The 11,552-nt window shown below is 35.3% G+C and overlaps 1 protein-coding gene across 1 annotated transcript; it reads left to right on the top strand.

Annotated features, from left to right (window-relative positions):
* The first annotated feature begins 3,189 nt into the window (after positions 1-3,189).
* Positions 3,190-3,752, top strand: LOC148589781 (uncharacterized). Its single transcript, XM_088515040.1, has 2 exons — positions 3,190-3,410; positions 3,539-3,752. The coding sequence occupies exons 1-2, from the start codon at positions 3,190-3,192 to the stop codon at positions 3,750-3,752; spliced, it is 435 nt and encodes a 144-aa protein (XP_088371166.1).
* The last annotated feature ends 7,800 nt before the right edge of the window (positions 3,753-11,552 follow it).

The following is an 11,552-nucleotide window of genomic DNA, read 5'->3' as shown; positions in this document are numbered from 1 at the left end:
GCTCATATGCTATTTTATAAATCATTTCATAGAATCATACTCATGACATAATCATCATTTTATCTTGTAAACTCATAAAAGCTCATAGAAACCTTTTATCAAATACTTCATGAAACATCATTAAGTTGACAAAGAACCATAAAATATATTTTAAACCTTAAAACATAGTATCTTTTGCCTAGTAAATAAAATACTTACCTTGTTCGTTTGAGCACCCTTCGGTGAACTCTTGACTCAACCGCAATGCACCTAAGCATTTACAACATAAACGCATAATTAAGCTCTATTCTTAGCTTAACAACTCATACTCTATAAAGATACTTGAGCACTACAAGTATCACGCTCCATTAGTTAACCCAATAATTATTATTTTACGACCCTATCATACTTTATGTTTATCCACATGTTTACTATTAAAACTCATTATACCCATTTACTTATCTATTTACTACTTATCACATTAAATATTTATTTACTCCCTTATTTACGTAACATATATATATATCCATTCCCATTGTCATTTACCCTAATTTATAATACTCATAAATACTTACAATGTCATATTAGAACCTAAACCCCATAGGTATCAATTTCTATGGAATCCCATGAAAACCTATGATTAATTAACATTTTAAATGTAATTAATCCATTCAAACAATATTCTTAGTGTTCACATACCAAAAGCCCCAAATTAATTCAAACTACATAAAATTAGGGTTTATGTTCATACTTTACCAATAGGTAAAATTAGAGTTTCAACCCATTAATTAAATAACCCAAAACTTGAATAATGCGTAGCAATCCACTACACACAAAAACCCCAAGCTAATTTTAGGAATTAGGCTTCTAATTAAAATTCCCCAATTTTTGGACCTAATTAAAATTCCCCAAATCATTATGATTTCAAGCTTGATATTCAATGAGTAAAACAAAACCTTAAAGAGAAACTAGAGATTCAACCACTTAACAAAATCCCCAAAAATCCCTTTCAAGAACCGTAACTTTTGGACCCAAATCAAAGCCCCAGAAATTCACACAATTTCTAGCTTCTAATCCCATAGGTAACACGAAAATCATAAGAGAAAGCTTGAATGTTTACCTTACTAACCTCATGGCCGGAATCCCCTTGTGTTTTATCACATTCTTCTTCTTCTTCTTCTCTCACAGCAGCAGCTCTCTCTCTTTTTCGGTCTGCATCTCTTCCTCTCTCAATCTCATAATCTCTCCCTCTCGGCCATGTGTGTGTGCGTGAAGAGAAAGGAGAGAAGAAAGGGAAGGGGAAGTGAGACGAAGGGAGAAGAGAGGGGGGAGAAGAGCATGTGAGTTTTGGGAGAAGGGAGAAGATAATGTTATCTTCTTCCATCCAACCACGGCCTGACATGTGGCACTAGTTATATCTCCTTTTTATTTTAAAGCCCCATCTGTTATAAATTGCTATATTACCCCACTTCATATTAATTATATCTTTTTGTTCTCTTTAATTCCTCACACTACATTTATTTATTTTAACAACAACTTATCATTACCATTAATCATTTACCACACTATAACTTATTCTTACACTATATTATTCTGATACCATTAACTGATTTTATTTATTAATCGATTGTCACACTAACATTATTATTATTACTCTTTATCGCTAAAACTTATATTACATAAGCATATCATCATTAAATAATATTATTATCACATAAATATTATTATTATTAATCAATCTCATATATTTCAATTATGATAAAGTCAATTTTATTATTATATTTATTATTCTAAATTATTTAATGCATTATTTATTCTACTAATTAATTCAAATTACTATGAGGTTACTAGTAATAAACTTGATTATTTTCTCGGGTCTTACATGTTGTGAGGATCTAAAGAATTATTCACGGCATATTGGCAAGTTAATTGAAAAGCAGTCATCACAAGAAATTGAGAATAATCAGTTGCGGCTTAAAACCTCAATGGATAGTGTTTGATGGCTTGCATTGCAAGCATGTGCATTAAAAGGCCATGATGAAAGCTCCAACTCAAAAAATCAAGGTAACTACATTGAATTGATAAAGTTCTTAGCAACTTAGATTGATAAAGTTGTTGGAGTTGTCTTGGAAAATGCTTCACGAAATGCCAAATATACATTACCCAAAATTCAAAAAGAAATTTTGCATATTCTTGCAACTAGAGTGCGAGATGTGATTTGCAAATAAATTGTGAATGACAAATTTTGCATTCTTGTTGATGAAGCTCGGGATGAGCGAAAAGCAAGCAAATTGCAATTATTTTGAGGTTTGTTGATAAAGATGGTTTTATTAAGGAGAGATTATTTGATATCGTCCACGTCAAAGATACTACTGCTTTAACTTTGATAAAGGAGATATGTAATGTCATTTCTCGTTGCAAGTTCCAAATTGAGAATATTCGAGGTCAAGGATATGATGGGGGTAGTAATATGCGTGGTGAATAGAATGGGTTACAAACTCTATTGCTTAGAGAATGTCCATATGCATATTATGTGCAATGCTTTGCTCATAAGTTACAATTAGCTTTAGTTGCAGCATCTAGAGAAGCAAAATTTGTTCATCAATTCTTTTTTCCATTTGACTTCTATTATCAATATTGGTCTTCGTTCTTCAAAACGCAATGATGAACTGCAATTTATTCATGTTGCTGATATTGAAAGTATGGTTGCTTCTAATGAAATTGAGACTGGAAGGGGGGCAAACTAAATTGGTACTTTGCAACGACCTGGAGATACTCGATGGTCTTCTCATTTTCATTCTGTTTGTAGCATGATAAGAAAGTTCCGTGCAACTCGTTCAGTTCTCGAATCTATTTCAAATGAGGAAATCAATTATTCTCAATGTGGTGATACTGAAGCGGCTTATATAGTATTAACGTCATTTGAATTTGATTTGATCTTGCATTTGATGAAACAGATTATAGGATTTACTAATTCTTTTTGCCAAGCTTTGCAACAAAATTCTCAAGACATTTTAAATGCTATGAGTATAGTTTCAACTACAAAAATACTTATTCAGAAGTTGAGAAATGAAGAGTGGGAGCCTTTCAAATTTCATTGATATGGTTAAATCATTTTGTAAAAAAAATGAAATTGATGTTTTTGATATGAATGCTCGTTACACTGCTTGAGGTAGACCTTATCGCCAAGATGAAGAATCTTCAATGACAATGGAGTATCATTTTAGAATCGATGTATTTACTGCTGCAATAGACTTCCAATTACAAGAACTGAATAATAGATTTAGTGAGTATGCAGTAGAACTTCTTATTCCTGGTGTCACTTTAAGCCCTAAAGATGTATACAAATCATTTAAGATTGATGATATATGCAATTTAGTTGAGAAGTTTTATCCTCAGGATTTCACTGAGCAAGAAAAAATGAATTTAAGGTTTCTATTACATCATTATCAGCTTGATGTACCAAAATATTTGGATTTTAAAATATGTCCACTTTATCTGAGTTATGTAGAGGATTAGCAATTTTGGGAGAGTCAAAGATCTATAATTTGATTGACAGGTTGATTCATCTAGTATTGACTCTTCTTGTTTCTACTGCCACTACTAAGCGAGCTTTTTCTGCGATGAAACTTGTAAAAACTAGATTACATAGTAGAATGGAGGATGAGTTTCTTGCAGATCATTTGGTAGTTTATATTGAGAAAGAAATTGCTAAGGATCTCACTACAGAGATGATAATGGATGAATTTTATTCCATGAAAGACCGTCATTGAGCATAATTCGAAGGAGTTATGAAGTTCTTGTTTGGATTTTTATTGTTGTTGTTGTTCATGTCTATAGCAAACTAGAACACTTTTTGTATTTGGAATGAAAGTTCTTTTTAATGATGATTTTATAGACATGTAACATTTGTATACAATTATGACTCATTAACGAATGACTTAATATAAAATTAAGTTTAAGATTTATTTGTTTTAAACTTACATAAATACGTGCACACACACACACATACATAGATTATATATATATGTTCAGACCCCCCATGAATAAATTCCTGGTTCTGCCTCCAGTCTTCCCATCCAGCCCTTTGATACAAAGTAGTTTAAATCTCTATTTTTGTGCAAAATTGTATCCCTAACAGTACTCAATACATTAAAATCCCCTATTTTTCAGGGCTCTCTACAAAGATTTAAATAACGCAATCGAGAGCAGGTAGTTTCTTTGATTCTCTCTCTCATTTCTCTAAGAAAAGACATGCACTGTCACACAAGTGCACACAGGTTGCCGTGTTCACACTTTTTCAACCATTCGATCCTATGGTTTACATCATAACCATTATTTTTTACTCTTCTCATTAATTGTGCCAGCTATTTAACACTAAAGCCCCTGCGCCTGCTTCTACATGCCATTTTCTTCTGCAATATTTTCAACCTTTAGATAGCCTCTCTTTTAATTCAGATCGTCAATTTTTTACAAGGTGTATTTAATGAGCAGCACTACTTGTAACGCATTATGATAATTGACTCCATGGTTCGCCTCTCAACCTTATTCCTCCCAAAACAAAATTCAGGAATGATAACATCTCCTAAGATAGACTACAACGGAAGACTTATAACCACAAGATAGAGACAACAATAACTAAAAACCACAATCACAATAACGAGAGTAAGAAGAAAGCATCATAACATAGATAACATAGATGGATCTCCAAAAGTATTGGTCAACGACTAGCCATCAAAATATTACAGACCATAAGTAATTGTTATGGAATGACATAAACGTCTAAGTTTAAGTAAAGCTAACATGATTACGATCTCAATCATCTCCCCACTTGGGTGGATCCTCCATTGTCCCACATGGACTTGAGCCATACCAGGTCTAGGTCCTCAAAAATAACTCGTATCAAGTCATTTGCCACCACAATTTATACGTAATGGAGGGAAAAATACAAAGGATAAGTCTAAAGACTTAGTGAGTAAAAATGCACATGGTACTTATGCCATTTAATGATGAACTCTGTTTCATAAATTATGCAGCATTTTGGCATGATAGTTATTCATGAATGCAGTATAAATATAGTATATGCTATAATCATGAGAATCAATGATAGTTCAACTGTATGATCTATCTAATATATTACTCATTCTCAGCAGGGTTGGCATTGTCTTAAGGGATCTGTAATACAATGTCGGTGCCCCTGTCATTGTACGGCACTGTCTATAACACTAGTAGTCCGACTGAGTTCGACCTCAAGTGGCCTACGCTACTAATGATGTACGTCCTGTAATGTCCCACCAATTAAGGTTGCGCCAGTCATGAAATAACCATTAGATCCAAGACTCATATATCACATGCACACACACATTTGACCATAGAGTTAAAATGTATAGCACGCCTATAGCCGTTATCCCGCACGTACCGGTGTACCATGTTATATGATGCAATTAGTCTTATCCGTATTTTACATGCATGCAAGTTTTCAAAATCTGTGAAAAGCCTAGTATTAGTTCTAATTCTAAGCTAAAGCAAACCTAAGTCCTAGAACTTAGAAAACATAGGCTATTGTCAGGTCATTTGGGCAAACTGGGCGTACATCCCTTAAAACATTTATGGGCGAACGTTCGGCCAGAGAGTTTCAGATAAAACCTCATTTGGCCCAACAATCTCCTAAGGAGTCCTAAACTGGTTCCAAGAGTACAAAAGGGTTTCTAACACATTCTAGCCCAAAACAACATCACCATGCAACAAGAATACTTCTAATGGAAAGGAAACGCTCAAAACAAGATTAAAATCTAAACCTTTAGATTTCTAACAACTAAGCTACTATAAAAATACAAGGCTATTCTAACAACCTAAGAAAAACACTAGAGAGATAGTTACCTCCACATAGCAAGAATCCTCAAGAAGTTCCACATTCTTCAAGAACACTAAGGAAATCACTCAAAATCTCATAGCAACACTCAAGCAGGGTTTCTCTAGGGCTCATATGGCAAAATGGGTTGGTGAAGGGTGTGGGAGGGAGTATTTATAGGGTAGGAAAAGTTATGAGCTCTGCAGAAGTAAGTCTGCTGTGTAGTGAGTGTTTGGTACTATAATGTCAAACGCTCGTAAACTGTTTACTTAGTGGTTTTAGGGTTGCAATCGTACGTTCGGGGATTAACTAGTGGTTAACAAAAAGTCAACGAACGTTTGGACTAGTCCCCTACACGAGCGTTCATGTACTATTGCAAGGGTACATTCGAGCTGGCCCAACACGAGCGTTTGGTCAGAAGCCCAAAGCTTCCTATAATACCCCTCCAGCTATTCCTAGTGACCCAATAGTCTAATTAATCCTCTAACCAAGTTATCTTATCCTAGTTAATTGTTTGAATTACTACACTACTTTAGTCACTTTTCAAAGCATACCCTTAAGCTTCAGCCTAAAGACACGCCTTCATCTTGTACCCTTGGATCTGCCCAAGTTCAAAAGTAAACAAACGAATAGTGATTTTTACCTTGTGAAAAAGACGAAAAACAAACGAATTAAATTTATTTATTCCTCACGACATCAGTTCAACCAGCAAACTGAGTAAGGGCTATAAGATAGAAATTATTCTATGTAATTCTGCCTACTTTAATCGTAGGGCAGTGTATTGTATTTATAATGATAAAAAAGAGAGTTCTATTTACAAGAACATCTAATAGAAGCCTATCACTATACAATTGTCTAATACAAAATGAATAAGAGGTAATATAGAGTTTAGATTTCTATCAACAGTAGTCTTCTTCATGGTTGATGCTTAGAGGAGATAGAGTTGTATCTTAAGTAGTCTTCTATTTTGGTTTGGTGTTGTTCTACATTATCTGATTTAATAAGGGCCAAATAGTCATTTCGCACATCCAAACAATGCAAATGAAAATATTGCTATAGAAGGCATGCCAAAAGACAAATCAAACCAAAATAAAATCATTTATTCCTCACCAATTGAATGGATCAGAAAAATAAGGAAAAATTACACTTTACCCCCCCCCCCCAAAAGTTTGGAGCCATTTTCAATTCGACCTCCAATGTTTCAATTTTTGCAATCCACCCCCCCAAACTTGCCAAAGTTTTGCAATTCGGGCATTCTGTTAGTCAAAGCCGTTTTGACTGACGGAACAGTGATCATGTACAACTCACGTGATCACTGCTAGCCTTTTTGTACCCAAAATACCCCCATCTCCTTCAGCGTTCCACAGACAAGTCCCAAAATGCTCCCTGTTGCTTCGTCGCCCTTGTTGCTCTAAGCTAGATTCAAAAGTACACAAACCACTCGTGCTTCCTATCGTTTCGTCGCATCACCTTCTCGAACCCACACATGAACCAATGCCTTGGTCACGTACTTAAGAGCCTCCACCAGTTGCTCGCAATTTGCAAGCTTCATCTGTGAAGCAAAACAGAGTACATGAAAACACAAGAGAAGAAAAACCGACCAACAGGATCCCAATTACAAGATCCACTCTAGGATAAGTGGTGAGAATCACCTGGATCTCATCGAGGGCTAGAATTCGATGTGGGGATGGGAACCATCTATGACAATCTGCTTTTTCTTGATCACCACATGTAGTTCTCTCTTCCATTCTCTTAAATATTCTTACTACCAGATTTTTCGTTACATGGATGTGAAATATCTATTACTATTAGTTTTTGGAAAACCAAGAGAACAAAAAACACAACATTTAAAGTTTCAATTGAGAAAGGGAAAGCAGGGGATTCAATGTAGTCACTGGTATAAAATTCATGTGGATTTTCTAACCATTCTTGGAAGTCAAAACAACAGAAACCTAAAATTGAAAAATAATTTTCTTTCACTTTCTTACATATTCATATTCTCATCAACCAAAATAGAGTAAGAAAAACAAAATAGCAGATAACCATTTAAATTTTGGGTTGCTTGATTGATAACAACGCAGAACCTAGATAAATTGAAATCAAAGAGAGAAGGATTAGCATGACACCTTATAGGAGTAGCACCCACCATGAGCACTGAACCATGGGAGTGGTGATAAGAGGAGCTGTGGCGCAGCTTGAGGCAGAGCTTCACAAATGTGTTTGAAGTACTGGTAATGGATTTCATATAGGTGGAGTTGCACATCCGTGGAATCATCGTCTGGCCTCTTTTCGAAATGGGTTTGTGTTTGAGAGATTGACAACGTGGAATATGAGCATGAAACTTTGAGTTTTGGAGGATAAGAGATTGTGGAACGCTGAAGGAGATGGGGGCATTTTAGGGAAGAAATCAACAACGCACGTGATCACCGTTCCGTCAGTCAAAACGGCTTTGACTGACGGACTGGCCGAATTGCAAAATTTTGGCAAGTTTGGGGGGTGGATTGCAAAAATTGAAACATAGGAGGTCGAATTGAAAATGGACCCAAACTTTGAGGGGGTAAAGTGTAATTTTCCCGAAAAATAATGAAGGGAAAAATTGTAAATTGGCTTTATCAAAGAAAAAATTACTATTTAGCTGGCATTCCCACTTCTTATATATCTTTAAAGTAAAGATATTGTGTGCATGACGAAAAAATGAGTGAACAAAACTATGAGATTTCATGAAATCCATCCTTACTACTCATATGTCAATTACCAACAACATAACCGCAACTCACAATCCATAAACATGTATGATAAACACTCAAAATCATCAAAACTTAAACCAAGGTTTAATGCCATGAAAACCATTTTCGAAATCAAAGCACAAAAGAGAAAAATAAAACTTACTATGATTTTATGTTGAATGAGAATATAAGGATTTGGATGATGAAAACCAATAGAAACACTTCAAATTAGGTCATAGGTGTGAGATGGTGAGATCCCAAATGAAGAGAATAAGATAAATGAGGTATTTTTATGTGTAAAAACTAAAAAACTTCTCAATTTGCTTACTATAGTGACCCAAATAATTAAATAAGCTTATGTAGCTTAGTTAGTGGGTTAATTTGGACTTTGAGTCACTAGGAACAACTAGAAGGGCATTTTGGAAATTTTGAACTTTATGACTGGATGTACGCTCGGGGACCACCGTACGTACGCTCTTGTCTTTAAGTGAGGACGTACACTCAGGGACCACCAAACACATTCTACCAATAGTACATCATATTCTGCAAATAGTACGCAGACATACACCCTTATAGTACTGGACGTACTCTACTTTTGGGTTAATCCCTGGATAATACCTGGACGTACACTGTAGCCTTTGGACCGTTGGGTAAATAGTACCAGACATATGCCCCAATAGTACTAGACATCCGCTACTTTTCAGAATAGTTGGTAACGCCCTCTGCTTTTTCTCACCTATAATACCCCCTACCCTCAACGTTTAAGCTTCATTCTTGCCCCTAGGCTCTCCGAAAATCCTATGTGTGAGTGTGTTCTTGTGAGTTTTGTGAGTCTTGGAGAAGGAAAGGTGATTCCTGGAGGTTGTTGGCTTCAAGGAGGTAATCTTCTAAACTTAGCTTGTTCCTTAACTGTTATGCCGTTTAAGTGCTTTTCATAGTTAGCTTAGTTGATAGTTTATAGCTTTTAGTTATGTTGTTGCCTTTAATCTTGATTTAAGCATGTGTTAGCGTTTAATCTTGATTTATGAGGTGTTGTTTTGAGATACGAGGTCATAAGAATCCTTTTGGTAGCTTTAGAACCAGTTTGAGAGGATAGGAGGACGGTTGAACCAAATGAGGTTCTACCTGAACCTTCTGGCTGGACGTACAGCCACGAGACCGAACGTACGGCCACGGACCTGGACGTATGGTCAAAAGTGTTCCAGGGGACGCAACTTTGGCCAGTCGTCTGATAGCCTCTGTTTTCATGTTCTAGGTTTGATTTAGTTGTATTTAGAACTAAAGGAAAATTACAGTTTACCCCCTCAAAGTTGACTGCGTTTTTCAATTCGAACACCAAAGTTTCAATTTTTGCAATCCCCCTAAAGTTTCAAATTTTTGTAATTTGACCAATTGCATCCAAAACTTTCCATATTGACCCTAATTTTTTATTTTTTATAAAAAATTTTAAAAAAAATTCGGGGTGGTCATAGCGACCCCATTGGCCATGTGGCCATTTTTGCACCCCTAAATTTGTTTGTTTTTGTTTTTGTTTTTTCTTTTTTTTTTTATAAAAAAAAATAATAATAAAAATTAGGGTCAATATGAGAAATATTGGTCGAATTGAAAAAATTGGAACTTTGTGGGGGTGGATTGTAAAAATTGAAACTTTGGTGTTCGAATTGAAAAATGTTGTCAACTTTGGAGGGGTAAACTGTAATTTTCCTTAGAACTAATGATAGGTCTTTTCTCAGTATTCATGGTTATGGAGCCTCAAGGAAATTTTATGGAAAAGCCTTACGACCCGGGTGAGTACAAACTCACATGGATGCTTGTTGTTACTTTTCCCGCACTGCACGTCTATTTTATATAGATCAAATATGCATATTTTACAACTCTCATGAAATACATTTTGGAACTACTATGAGCTCTCTTTTGTGAAAACGTGTGTTAATTAATAAGATAACAATGAGGCTTGTAAAACTATGTATGTAAAAGACTGATAAAATTAATTGCATCGTATGACATGGTACACCGGTACATACAGGATAACGGTCATGGGCTTTTATACAAGTTAACTTTATGGTAAAATGTGTGTGTGTGTGGGCTTTGAATCCAATATTTTCGTGATCAGGCGCATCCATTCCCTATTGGATGGTCACTATAGAACGTACATTATTAGTGGTGTGGGCCACCCAAGGTTGGACTCGGTCATGTCACTAATGTTATGTACGGTAGCGTACAATATCCAGGGAACTGTATGGTATTATAGGTCTCTTGGGACAGTGCCAACCCTGCTAAAAATGGGTAATATCTCGGGTTGACCATACGCTTGAACTATTACTGTTACTCATGATTATAAGCATATATTATATCTATATTATATCCATGATAAACTGTCATCTTATAGTGTTGCATGTGCTTTATAAACAAATAAGTTCACTATTTAATGATGGGTACGTCATGTACATTTATACTCATTAGACTTACCCTTGTATTATTTCCCTTTTTTTTCTCCATATGTACAACTATGTTGTTATAAATAGTTTAGCAGAATATGAATACTACGAAGCATCCAGTCATTGTAAAGGACTTGATCCGAGTAACGCTTGAGGACTTATTGCGAGATTTCGCGGATGCTTATGGTCATTAGTACGTTGCATTATGTTGTAAGCTTAAAAGCTTTGATGCATGCTTGCATATTAAGGTATATCATGAATCTCTTGTAAAGATGACTTGTGTAGTGTGATTTTAGCTACTTTGATGATCCTTGGTAAATGCTATGGTTGTCATGATTAATGTTTATAGAACCTTATTATTTTCGCTGTTTAGTATCCTCTATTTTTGAGGAGTAGAGGTCCCTGAGTCTTGTTTCGCAATGGATAAGGTTAAGAGACGAACCGTGAAATTAATTACCAGTTAATTAATTTTCAGAGCATTACATTTACACTATATTTGAACATGTTAATAGTGTGTCCGAACATGATCACCAAAACAGGGTCCCTGCTCTGTAGGTC

This window comes from Corylus avellana, chromosome 1 (genome assembly GCF_965113065.1).
Source record: "Corylus avellana chromosome 1, dhCorAvel1.hap1.2, whole genome shotgun sequence".
Lineage (NCBI taxonomy): Eukaryota > Viridiplantae > Streptophyta > Magnoliopsida > Fagales > Betulaceae > Corylus > Corylus avellana.
This window is presented reverse-complemented; position numbering and strand designations above follow the sequence as displayed.